Source organism: Pan troglodytes, chromosome 1 (genome assembly GCF_028858775.2).
Source record: "Pan troglodytes isolate AG18354 chromosome 1, NHGRI_mPanTro3-v2.0_pri, whole genome shotgun sequence".
Taxonomy (NCBI): Eukaryota; Metazoa; Chordata; class Mammalia; order Primates; family Hominidae; genus Pan; species Pan troglodytes.
Window position 1 is genome coordinate 209732519 of NC_072398.2, and position 13652 is coordinate 209746170.

The 13652-nt window shown below is 44.7% G+C and overlaps 1 protein-coding gene across 1 annotated transcript; it reads right to left on the reverse strand.

Moving 5' to 3' along the window:
• Positions 1–778: 778 nt before the first annotated feature.
• On the reverse strand, positions 779–5803 carry LOC129138147 (uncharacterized). The gene is made up of 3 exons (XM_054674218.1): positions 5617–5803; positions 4963–5533; positions 779–1553 (listed from the first exon to the last, which is right to left on the reverse strand). Exons 1-3 carry the CDS (start codon positions 5801–5803, stop codon positions 1502–1504), a joined length of 810 nt encoding a protein of 269 aa, XP_054530193.1. The 3' UTR covers positions 779–1501.
• Positions 5804–13652: the final 7849 nt, after the last annotated feature.

Below are 13652 nucleotides of genomic sequence, written 5' to 3' on the forward strand. Positions count from 1 at the left end.
TCAGTATTGTCTGTTTTTAACGGCTGCATTTTTCATTGTCCAAATATAGTCACATACATTTGACCATTTTATAATTATTGAACAATAAATTCGTTCTGCTATTTTACAGTAAACAATAATGCTGCAGAGAGCATTTTTGCACATGTATCGTGGCAGATGTAGGCCAGAGGCTCTTCTTTTATCCATCCTATGGCCAACCTATGAATGTATACACGTTTAATGAGATTTTGCCAGCAATCAAAGCCTTCAGGGAAAATGTCCCTAGCTCTTTACTACATCAGATCAAGGACTCTGGATAATTGGCATAACATCCTGGAATAGCTGAAACAGAGATATTATTCTCTGCTCTTCTCTGTTGTCTTTGTCTTTTCACGTCTTAATAAAAGTGCTGGTGACAAGAGTGTAACTATGTCAGTGTTCTCCTGCTGTCCTTGCCTGTGTGGGTCTTCTCCCAAACCCGACTTTCCTCCAGCGGCTTCACTGAAAAAGAGGAAGGGGCTGTGGGGGGTGGGTCGGGGAGCAGAGGAGGAAATAAACTGAAAAGGGAGGAAGCTTCTCACAGGCCCGGAGAGGGTAAGGAAGGGAGTCAAAGACAGAATTTTCTTCAGCAAACAGTAAAAGGGGAAATCTGGGGATGCTAAGAGTTTTTAAACCCTTTGCTCCATCACATAAGTAATCCATGATTTTCTGTTCCACAAATCAGGACTCCTACTCCTCCCTCCCTCCCCATCCCCAATCCTGATTCCTGTTTACAAAGAATGTTGAAAAACAAGGAATTATGTATAACAGTTCCAGTTTACTCAGGAAATTCTCAGATTATAAAGAGACATTACAAATCAACAAGTGAAGAGAAGAACCTTGGTGGTTCCAACATAGTATGGCCATTGTTTTATACTCAAAATATAGAAAGACAACCTCAGAATAAGAAAAGTTTTGGAATTGAATAAATCAGGTTTATCATTAAAATGCAAAGAAAAAACTCTCCAAATGTTGCTGATCTTCTGTTTTAAACTACTGTTAGACTGGAGAATCGGAGAGCAGGGGAATCCGCCAAAGAGTTTTGGATGAAAATTAATCACCCCTGTCTACCATAGTCACACCCCAATGCCCTTGAGACCCAATCCTTCGGAAGGAGTGTCCAAGAGGTATAAAGCAAAACCGAAAAAACAGTTCGCAAATTCCGGAGTTCGTTTTCTCTCATTAAAAATATAAATATCAGGCTAACACATGTTGACACACAATAACAGGGACACAGAATCCCTCCTGGAAGACCGACGGGCCCACGGACCCCACGGGTGCCACGGTGGTTGACGAGGTTAAGTAACTTGGTTCAGGGTGTCTGGGCACACCTCTGCGTGAGACTCTGTCTCTGCTGCTCCTCTCATCTCTACGCCGATTCCTCCCCACCATCCTCCCTTTTCCTTGGGCCCCCGACGCCTCTCCGACCAACAGTCTCCCCAGCCCCGCAGCTTCTCTCTTTCAGACCTTTACTTCTTGATCCTCACTCCATAGTGAGATGTGGCCTTTCAGCAAATAAATTGTGCTCAGGGAGACTGAAAGAAAGGGGTAAACCAGGATTAGTGCTGCAGGGTCAGAGCTAATGACACAAGCTTCTCTCCTCAGGCCTATTCATTTGAGATGCATCTCAGGCACTTAGGCACAGCAGTGCTAAGTTAGTACCAATTATATACATGCACACATAAATATATAAAAGCATATAAATATTACGTATGTAAATATAAATTGTACCAATAAAGTCGACATCAAGCTTGTTTTTAATCATTCACTCAAAATACATTGAACAGCTACTGTGCAAAGTCTTGGGACTGCTTAGAAACTTAAGACAAAAATATTGGGCCTGTAGTCCCAGGTGAAGCCTAGGCAGGAGGATGGCTTGAATTAAGGAGTCCAAGTCCAGCCTGGGCAGCATAGTGAGACTCAGTCTTTTTTTTTTTTTTCTGAGATGGAGTCTCGCTCTGTCACCCAGGCTGGAGTGCAGTGGCACAATTTTGGCTCACTGCAACCTCCACCTCCCAGGTTCAAGCGATTCTGCCTTAGCCTCCTGAGTAACTGGGATTACAGGCACGTGCCACCACACCTGGCTAATTTTGTATTTTTAGTAGAGATGGGGTTTCACCATGTTGGCCAGGCTGGTCTCGAACTCCTGACCTCAAGTGATTCACCCACCTTGGCCTCCCAAAGTGTTGGGATTACAGGCATGAGCCACCGTGCCCGGCCGAGACTCAGTCTTTAAAATAATGAAGTAAAATAAAAACATAAACCTCAAACAAAAAGACAAACTATGATTTCAATCATTGTGAAGCTCTTGATCTAGTAGATGAGATATATATATATATACACATATACCAAAAATACTATAATTTCAGAGAAGTGCTATAGAGTCTAATGTTTAACAACTTCTGGCACTTGACTGATGGTGTTTAAAGCTCTTCCCCCATTTTCCAGGGGTATAAATCGAGGCAAGTTATTTGGTATTTACTGCATTTTGGCTTCTTCATATGCAAGGGGGTTATGATAATAATACCTACCCCATGAGGACGGTATGAGGACTAAACAAAATCGTGTATGTATAGCCTCGGCCAATGCCCATAGACACTGAGTACTCAACTAGGTGTTAGCTAGTAGATTTTAAATTTGCATTTATTCGTATAGTTTTTAAGGTAAAATTTACATTCATTGAAATGTTAACTGTATGTTTTTTGACAAATGAATACACTTATATAACTCATATCCCTATCAAGACAGAGACCATTTTTACCACCCGGAAATTTCTCTCATGTGACTTCCCAGTCAATCCCCTGCCAGAGGGAACCACTGTTAAGATTTTTTCACCACAGATTAATTTTCCCCTTTCTAGAATTTCAAATAAATGGGAAGGTATGTGCTCTTTTGTGTCATTTATCTTCACAGACTTTAAAATAAAAAAGTTACAATTTTAAACCTTTTGGGCATTTAGTAAAAATCTCCTTCCCACCAGTAGCCACCAGTCACCAGTCTTCATTTCTCTCTCTCTCTCTCTGAGACAAGATCTTGCTCTGTCATCCAGGCTGGAGTGCAGTGGCATGATCATGGCTCACTGCAGCCTCAACCTTCTGAGCTCAAGCAATCCTCCCACCTCAGCCTCCCAAATAGCTGGGACTACAGGTGCCCGCCACCACGCCTGGCTAATTTTGCTTGTATTTTATGTAGAGACAGGGTCTCACCAAGTTGCCCAGGTTAGTCTCAAACTCCTGAGCTCAAATGATCTGCGGGCCTTGGCCTCCCAAAGTGCTTGGATTACAGGTATGAGCCACTGTGCCTGGCTCAGTCTTCCTCTCTTGAAGCAACCAATGTTATTAGTTTTATGTGGGCCACCCCATGGCTTATTATTATTAATTCAGATGTTTATACAAGCTCTTTGAAAACTCAGTTTTAAAGGTTACCCAAAGCATCCTAAGACAACTCAGCCTAAAACGATATAAAATCAGTTTTAATATAACTGAAGTTTCTACATTCTGACTCCAACTGTCAGATTGTGACATTTTATCTTTCTCTGACTTTATGCCAAATTTACTTCAACTTCTAGCATCCATCATTCACATTTATGAACAAATATGTATTTAACAAATGTGGAAATACAAATCACGAGCCAAACAAAACCAAATCCTGGGCTTATGTAGCCGATAGTAAAAAATTCACCAAAATAACCACCCGATTACAGTTTCATGCAATGTGATAGGAGTAAGGGACCACCATAGGGAGGTCAGAAGGTGCTTTTCAGAGGTGGAGACTACAGCTGTTCTCAGAAGAATAGGGGTTAGAAGAACCTTCCAGGCACAGAGCAAAGCATGAGCAAAAGCTCTGTGGAGGCCAGGAAGCTGGTAAATAGGGAATAAAAGAGGCCAGTTTGGCTGGAGCAGAGAGAGCAGAATGGAATTGGTCTGAGTAGTGAGAAGAGATGAAGAAGTGGGCAAGGCGCCTGGCCATTCGGGGCTTGGTTAGTTAGGTTTTGTCTAAGAGAATGGGAAGGTGTGCTTTAGGCTGGGAAGCGACACGGTCACATTATATTTTGGAAAAGCCACTCTGCCTGTTGTGTTGAGATTAGAGAGGCGATAAAGGGGATATGGGTAAACCACAAGAAGACTAGGTCAGTCGTCCCTCGACCCTCACTCCCCAGGTGAAGGTAGCCTAGACTAGGGTGGTGATGGAGGAGATAGAAGAGGACAGATTCAAGGAAAATTTGGAAGGTAAAAACCAGTAGGGTTTGCTGACGGATGGAGTATAGGAGGGGAGAGGTAGATTATCAGGGATGTATCTTAGTTTTCTTATACAAGATAGATTCAGTTGCAATGAAATTGTTAATTGAAATTGACTTTAAATAATGGCATGACCAAAAGTTATGCAAACATTTGCCTTAGATAAAATATCAAGTTTTCAAGGTTTTTAGCTGGGTGGACGGCATGGTTTTACTTCCTATTTCCTGGTGTTCTAATCCTGTTGAAAAAAAAAGTTTTTCTTTTTCTCAAAGGCTTATTTCAGTGGAAGCCCATCTGCAAAATCTGTTAATAAATTTAAATTAGAAAATAACTACAAGTGCCATTGACACGTTGGTTATTCTTTTTGAGAGTGACCTAAGGCCACCTCTGGGAGAGCTGGGGGCTCTTCTGAAGCCTGCCCGACTGCACCGCGTACCCGTGCCTGGAAGTCAGACTCGGGGGCGGTGCGGCAGCGCGAGGCCTGCAGTCCTAAGCGCGGGGTCCTAAGGCAGCCCCTGAGGGGGTGTGTCTCCTGCCTCTTCAACCTGGCAGGGGCTGTTCAAGTGGCCGGGGAAACCAGCGATTTGGAGGGTCGAGGGCTGGTGCTTTGAAAGACAGGCGGAGGGGAGAGAGGTATTTCCCCGTCCCCGCTGCACTCGGTCCTTCCCCTGGGTTACTCCTTTTCTCGGCCTGTGCAGCCCCTAACCTGCTCGAACCCGTTGTGCAGAAGAGGCCGCCGGGTCCCTTTAAGGCCCCGCCGCGCCTGCGCCTTGGGTTATCCTGACACGCCCATCGGGACCCTGAAGAGCCAGTGGGCCGCAGGCGCAGGCGCAGGCGCAGGCGAGGGGCTGGGTGGCGGTTGAGACAGCGGCGGTACTGGGAGGCGTAGGTGAGGGTCGCGAGGCTGCTTCTGAGCTTCTGAGCGAGCGCGGTGCTTTTGGGAACGCGGGACGGGCGATCTGCGGCGCCAGGAGCTGGGCCGAGGCGCGGCGGCGTGGCTGCCGGCTGCCCTGTGAATGGGAAGTTACGCGAAGTCCACCCAGCGTTTCTGAGGTGAGGGCGCCGCGCCAGGCTGGGCGGGCGGTGAATCCGGGACCCGCGGGCGCACAGCTGGGTAGAGGCGCGGCCGTCGCAAGTTTTGTTGCGCGAGCGCGGGGGCGGGTGGGGGGTCGTGCACCGCCGGGGCCTGAGTTCCCCGCGCTGGATTCTTCGCCTGCCGCTGCCGCCCGCACCGCAACTCTCGTGGGCGCTGGGGAAGAAACTCGCTGGCGGGTGTTCTGTGGCATCCCAGGGGGTGGAGGGACGGAGCAGCTTCGGGGGCACGTCCTCCTATATCCTGTAGAGGACACTGACCCTGCACCCCACTCTCCAGGCCAGAAATCCGTTCCTTCTGCGGACCTGAGAGGCGAGCGCGCTCGCGCCCCTGACTTGCAAGTTCGGGTCTTTACTGGCCTCCGGGCTTCTGCTCCTGGCGGTGTCTCCAGGCTGGTGATGGGCAAGCCAGGTGTGCCAGGTCCAGGATGCACGTGAGCAGCGTTTGTAGCCATCACTGAATCACCTCCTGACTAGCGGGGCAAGCCTCAAATGAACCGCAGGATTTTGGGTAGATTGGATTGTGGGGTTGCTGTTTGCACTCCCAAGAGTTGCTGTGATTTCCCTGTGTCTGGCTGGCTGGGTGGCTTCTTAGGTCATCTCATGTGGCGTTCTTTCAGCGGAGAGTTAACCAAGACGTTTGGCCTGGCTTCCTTGCTTTCCTCCTATCTTTTGCTGCTAGAGCTGCTTTCGAAAAGAAATCTTTTCTGGCAGTGGTATCTTTTCCTTGGGTTACAGTGTTGTTCATCCTTTCTTTGCCAAAAGAATGAATCCCAGTGCTTCAGGAAGTTAAAGAAAAGATCTGCTGGTAGTGTTTAATCTTTGTTCTGAGCTGATATGCGTTAGTAGCTTTTTGTTTTTAAATTCTATTAGTAAAATTTCACTAATGAACCAGAAGCTATTTTTTTCTATTCTGAAATGCTAGCTTTAAGATTTCTGAGAACTTTGCGTCAAAGAAATCTTGGAAAAGTTACTGAAGTATGGAGAAGTTCACAATTTTACATGTGCAGGTGGCCCGGGCGCAGTGATCACACCTGTAATCCCAGCACTTTGGGACGCCAAGGTGGGTAGATCACTTGAGCCCAGGATTTCCAGACCAGCCTGGGCAATGTGGCAAAACCCTTTCTCTACTAAAAATACAAAAGTTAGCTGTGTGTGGTGGTGTGTGCCTGTAGTCCCAGCTACCCGGTAGGCTGAGTTGGGAGGATCACCAGAGCCCGGGAGGTTGAGATTGCAGTGAGCCGTGATCATGGCAGTGCACTCCGACCTGGATGGCAGAGTGAGACCCTGTCTCAAAAAAAAAAAAAAAAAAAAAAAAAGTAATGAATTTTTACCAAGTGAACCACCACAGATCAAGAAATTGAACATTACTAGTCTGGGGTATATTTGTAGGGGTGGCATTGTTGGTTTTAGAGGTATATGAATGATAAAACTTTAGTATTACATATTGTTGAACATTTTCCCAAAGTAGTTGTACCATTTAGCAGGGATATGCTGGTTACCCCACATCCTCGCTGATACCTGTCAGTTAAAAATTATTTTGCCATTCTAGTAGGGGTGCAGTAATATATCAGTGTGGTTTCATTGAGATTGAGTATCTTTTATTGCCATTTATATGTCCTCTTTTGTGACGTGCCTGTTAAATCTTTTTATCCAGTTTTCATTGATATGCTTGTTTTCCTGTTGATTTGTAATACTTTATTCTGGATATGCCTCCTTTCTAGGATTTATATGTATTGCATTTCCCTTTTTTCAATCTGTAGCTTGCGATTTCACTCTTTTATGGTGTTTTTTCATGAAGGGGGATTCTCTTTTTTTTTTTTTTCTTTTTGAGACAGGATCTCACTCCATTGCCCAGGCTGGAGTGCAGTGGCACAATCACAGCTCACCGCAACCTTGACCTCACAAGGCTCAGGTGATCCCCTTGCCTCAGCCCCCAAGTAGCTGGGACCTACAGGGCAGTACCACCACACTCAGCTGTTTTCTGTATTTTTAGTAGAGATGGGTTTTGCCACGTTGCATAGGCTGGTCTGGAATTCCTAGGCTCAAGTGATACACCTGCCTCGGCCTCCCAAAGGGTTGGGATTACAGGCATGAGCCACTGCACCCAGCCTGAGATTCTTAATTTTAATTAAATTATACTTTATCAATCTTTTCCTTTATGGTTACTGCTTTTTGTGTCCTGTTTAAGAAATCAATGCCTAACCTAAGAGTATGAACACATTTTTCTGTGTTAACCTTATAACGATTTTATTTTAGTTTTTGCATTTTTTTTTTTTTCAGACAGGGCCTCAGTCTATTGCCCAGGCTAGAGTGTGGTGGCAGGATCTCAGCTCACTCAACCTCCATCTCCTGGCTCAAGTGATCCTCCCACCTCAGCCTCCTGAGTAGCTGCGACTATAGGCATGTGCCACCATGCCTGGCTAATTTTCATATTTTTTGTAGAGATGGGGATTCAACATGTTTCCCAGGTTGGTCTCGAACTCCTGGGCTCAAGTAATCTGCCCGCTTCAGCTTCCCAGAGTGCTGGAATTACAGGTGTGAGCCACCCCACCTGGCTATGATTCACTTTTTACTACATGAATGTGTCTGCTGGATCCAGCACCATTTATTGAAAAGACCATCCTTTTCCTTCCGCACCATGTGGCACTTTTTTTCATAAATCGAATGACTGTATGGTCATCTGATTTATGAAATTAGTGTGGGTCTGTTTCTGTTTCTGGACCAACCTGGGTAACATAGTGAGATCCCATCTCTACAAAAAATAAAAATAATAAATAATGAATAAAATTTAAAAAATAAGTGCATAGAGCAGATGGAGTCATAGGTGATAATTTATAAATGATTACCAGTTTCTTGGCTACATATGGGTGTTGGTAATTCAGATGTGTTGGGTGTTCAGGCAAAACGTATTAAGTGAATTATATGGTGTTCAGAATGATTGCTAGATGTTCATTGTGACTTGAATTAGATGTTATTTGAGCCTCACAGAGCTACAGTTTTGACTCTTTTATTTATTTGTCTTTTTAAAATTTTTACAATCTTCCTGTCAAGGCAGTAACTCTTTTACACTTAATTGTTCTTAGGTATACTTAATTACCAGAAAAGCTTTATGGATCATACCTAAATAAGTGTTAAGCCATTTAAAGGGCTCACGTGATGTGATATAAACAATACTATTCTACATAATAGTTTTAGGACTACATCAAATAATTTTTTTTTTTTTCTTGAGACAGTGTCTCGCTCTGTCGCCCAGGCTGGAGTGCAGTGGTGTGATCATGGCTCTCTGCAGCCTTGATCTCTCAGGCTCAAGCACTCCTCCCACCTCAGCCTCCTTAGTAGCTGGGTCTACAGGCATGCACCACTATGCCCGGCTAATTTTCTCCTTTTTGTAGACAGGGTTTTCCTGTAGTGCCCAGACTGGTTTCAAACTCCTGGGCTGAAATGATCCTCCCACCTTGGCATCCCAAAGTGTTGGGATCACAGGCATGAGCCATGATCCCAACACACCTGGCCATTTTAGTTTTAATAATTTTTATATTTTTCTAATTTAAAAGATTTACTAAAATCTCTTACAGCTATTATTTATGAATATAGTATTCATTGTTGTTATTATGATGATTTTGTATGTGTTTAATCTGATTTTCAATATAAGCTCCTGGCAATTAGAGATTTTGTCACTTTGATTCACCAGTGTATTCTCAGTACTTGACCTTGCCTGGCATGAAACAGATATTGAATAAATATTTCTTAAATGAATGAATGAATGAACATACTAATACCATATTCAACAATCTCCGAGTATCACAGTTTTCACCATCTAACAAATAAAATAGCTTGTATAGAGTAGAGTCACAGTCAACCTGCCATAAAAGGACATGTCAATGAAAAATAAACCTTCGTATGTGTAGCTGCTAAGATTTTGGGGCTTTTGTTACCGTAGCATAACCTAGCGAAAGCTCAGCGAGACAGCATATACAATATACGTGTACAGATAGACCAGCTAGACCAGTAGATGAGATTCCAAAGATACTTCAATAAGCATTAACTAACGACACCCACACTCTCTTAATTCCCTAACAGAAATAATGGAATTCTTGTTCACTAAGATCTGCCTCAAATATTACTTACTTTGTGAAAACTTCCCTGGCTACTCTAGTATTTAGTCAGGACTCTTTATTTGTTTTACCCCCAGGCTGGAGTACAGTGGTGCCATCATAGCTCACTAACCGCTAACTGAAGGCTCAAGGTATCCTCCTGCCTCAGCCTCCCAAGTAGCTGAGACTACAAGTGTGCACCACCATGCTCAGCTTATTTTTCGTTTTTTATTTTCCGAGACGGGGTCTTACTATGTTGCCCAGGCTGGTCAGGACTGTTGATTACATATGACAGAAACCCAGCCACCTCTAGTTCCCACCACCTTTCAACCTGCTCTTCCCTGGGTCTTCCCAGTCTCTGTAAATGGCAGCTCCATCCTTCAAGTTGCTGAAGCCCCAAATCTCAACGTTAACCTTGATTTCTCTCTTTTATCTCACAGGCAATCTGAAGCAAATCCTGTTTAGACCCAGGCGAAGGTTCCTGGTGACCCGGGCTCTCACCAGCCAATTGTCCCTTGCCGTCCTCCTGAGGGTGCCTGTAGCTTAAGCACTGTGTGCTCTTGGCCTCCACACTGGGGATGCCACTGACTCCCACTGTCCAGGGCTTCCAGTGGATTCTCCGAGGCCCTGATGTAGAAACGTCCCCATTGGGTGCACCAAGAGCAGCCTCACATGGTGTGGGCTGACATCAAGAGCTGCCAGATCCAACAGGTAAAAATCCTGAGGCATTGCCAGCTCGGTGGGGTCAGAGAGTCCTCTTTGTATTATGACTCAGATGTGAAGGGAAGATGTCAAGGTCCCTAAACATCTCAGGGCCTTGCTTGGCATGCAACAGATATTAAATAAATATTTGTTAAATGAATGAACAAATATCCACAGCATGTGCCGCCCATGAGCTGCAGTGCCGTGGTCAGGTAGAAGTGATTTTACTTCAGGAGAGGACAGTGTTCTCTCCAGGACTTTTCCTTACTAGCTAGATCTGCATCCCTCTCCTCGCTCTTCCCCTCTCACCCCCCATTCTCTGCCCCCATTTCTCTCTGTTTCCACCCTACTGTCCCCTTTCACCTGCTTTCTGCTCTTCAGCTTTGGTGGCTCACCCCCTCCCTGTCCACCTGCATCCCCCAGGCTAAGGCTCCTACACTGTCCTGGGTGGGGAGGTGTGTCTGGTTTTAGGCAGTGCCCTCTGGATGTGTCTAGGATGGGGAAACATGGCTCAGTTGCCAGTATAATGGGTTAAAAGTGGCCACTTTTGAAGGCCTTTCCCATCTCCCATTCCAGAATCCTGTAGGACTTAGAATTTATGGGCCACAGTGGAATTCTTGGTTCCCCAGGACCTTGTGGTGGACACCTTCTTTCACTGAGCATTCATGGGGTGACTGTTAGGTTGTAGGCCCTGCTCTGGGCTAGAGGCCCCACAATGAGTAAATCTCAGGTCAGTACCCCACGGAACCCACCACTGCAGGCATTGAGAGGGGGAGAAAGAAAGGGGCATGGCCTGCTTGTGTTCTTCTCACGTGGTCGCCCACAGGTCCTGGGGGAGTAGGAGTCAGTGCAAGGAGAGAAGTCCAGTGAGAAAGGCAAATGGATGACATCAGACCCAGGGGCTGAGGTCCCCAACTGCAGCCGGGTAGCTTCCGGAGTGGACAAGGAGCAACAGGGAAGTTCGTGTCCTGGTGTTCTGGGATCCACTGTCTCATCTCATTCTTGTGGGCACCAGAACGTATCCAAAGACAAGACTCAGTGTCTCTGGCAACAGTGTGCCAGAGAATGTGTTTCAGAGGAGGAGGAAGGGGTTGTTGTACCCCATGGAAACAGTATGTTGTTTTACAGTAGCGCCTCTTTCTCTAATAACTACTTAGCGTGTTCCTGTTAATGGAAAATATTGGTGGTGTAAGTTTCCCCACTGTTCTCATCTTCATGTAAATTTGTTCATTTCCTTCCTTCCTTCCCTACTTCCCTCCAACTCTCTTTCTCTTTTTATTCTTTCCCTCCTTCCCACCCGCCCTCCATCCCTCCCTTCCTTCCTCCTTCCCTCCCTCCCTTCTTTCCTTTCTTCCTTTCTTCTTTTCTTCTTCTTTCTCTCTCATGCTCTCTCTTTTTCTTTCCTTTTCATTCTCTCTACTTTTTTGAAGAGATCACACTGTACTGAAACCTACATTATTTTCCAAAATCTCTGGATCTTCTTCTGTCTTGCAGGCAGAGAGCTCATCCAGTAGCCTTTAGCTCTTCCCAGCCCCCTCCTTTGATTTGTGGGTGCCACTGGGGCAGCTGCTGAGTCTCAGTGGTTTCTAGTCTTCACCAAGTTCTGCCCACCCGGATGGTTTTTACCTGTCCTTACCAGAAACCTGCACTGTCTAGATTGCTGAGGCTGCTTCTCCTTAACCGATCTGCTATCTGTATTCCGGGGGCACCCCAGGGTTAGAGGTAAATGGCACAGGCCTTGAAATCTCCAACTGCTCTGACTCCAGGTTGGTGCACTTCAATGCCAAGTACTAACCACACAATTACAGGATGCCACCAAAACCTTGATATGGGGCTGCTGCATCCTAATTTTAAAAAAGTTAATAGACATTATTTTTTAGAACAGTTCTAGGTTTACAGAAAACTTGAGTGGATAATACAGAGAGTTCTCCTAGGCTCCCCTGTCCTCCAGCACACAATTTTCCTTACTAGCATGTTGTATTAGTGTGGTCCATTCATTACAATTGATGAACCACTGTTGATATGTCATTATCAACTAAAGTCCATAGTTTACATTAGAGTTCATTCTTTGAGTTTCACAGATTATGGGTTTTGGCAATTGCATAATGTCCTAAATCCCCAATACAGCGTCATGCGAAAGAGTTCCACTGCTGAAAATTCCCTGTGCTTCACCATTTCACGCATCCTCCTCTCCTCCACCCCTGACAACCACTCATCATTTTACTACTTCTATCTTTTTGACTTTCCAAGAATGTCCTAGAGTTGGAATGGTACAGTATGTGGGTTTCCAGACTGGCTTCTTTCTAGCATTATGTACTTTAAGTTCCTCCATGTCTTTTCATGGCTTGATAACTTGTTTTTTAAAATCAGTGAATCAGATTTCCTCATATGGCTACAACAGTTTGTTTATTCTTTCGCTTGGTGAAAGACATCTTGGGTACTTCCAAGTTTTGGCAATGATGAATAAAATTGCTGTAAGTACTTCTGTGCAGGATTTTGAGTGAACTTAAGTTTTCCAAAGTGACTGTACCCTTTTGATTTCCACTAGCGATGGAAAGTTCTGGTTGCTCCTCATCTTTGACAGCATTTGGTGTGTTCACCTTTTTGAATTTTAGCCATTCTAAACAGCTTATCTGCCCCTACTGTGGAATGATGTGACAGACATAGAATAACACAGTGATTCTAGTTCAAAATGAGGCAACATGGAAGGGATAAAGAAGTCACTGACCCAAAATAGTTTGGAAATGGAGCTGGGCAAAATCCAGCAGAAGTTTCTTAATTAGGATCGACAGCCTGGGACCGGCCCGCCGTCCTGTGGGTCTTTGCCTCTGGGCTGTCTGCTGTGCGTTTCTTGGAACCATTATTATTTATCTTTTTTTCTCACACTCTTTTGGGTATGGCTTCTATTGCACTCAAAATGTTTTTGAGATTCATCCATGTTGTTTTGTGTGTCAACAGTTTGTTCCTTTAGCCATTCCATGGAATGAATGTATCACAGTTTATTGATCTATTCTTGTATTGACAGATACTTGAATGTTTCCAGTTTTTTGTATTATGAATAAAACTGCTATGAACATTCTTGTATAAATCATTTTCTGGACATACGTTTTAGTTTCTCTTGGATAAATGCTTAGGAATTACTGAGTCATAGAATAGGTAGTTGTTTGTTTCTGTAAGAATATGCCAGATATTTTTTCCCAAAGTGCATATGCTGTTGTACATTCCAACCATTAGTGTACGAAGGTGAGAAAGCTTTTGCTCCTTCCAAAGAGGCCTCTCTATATACATGTAATTTTTTCTAACTGGAGATAGGCTGATGACTTCAGGGACATGAGCATGGGATACAGGACAGCTGTCATCATCACCACCATGAAATTGGGATTCAGGAAGGAGGCTAGTCATATAAGGAATCCTGTGACCAGCATGAGCTTCTGTCAGGCCACAAAGGGCACTCAAGTGAACAGGGCATATGGGGTCCTGGGGTCATGGTGAGAAAGTGTCTCAT

Coding starts and splice junctions, on each gene's coding strand:
- LOC129138147 (XM_054674218.1), bottom strand. CDS start 5,803: ATGGCTACAAACGCTGCTCACGTGCATCCTGGACCTGGCACACCTGGC. Junction 5,534..5,616: donor TTTCTGGCCTGGAGAGTGGG/GTGCAGGGTCAG, acceptor GGGATGCCACAG/AACACCCGCCAGCGAGTTTC. Junction 1,554..4,962: donor TGCACAACGGGTTCGAGCAG/GTTAGGGGCTGC, acceptor CCTTTCTTTCAG/TCTCCCTGAGCACAATTTAT.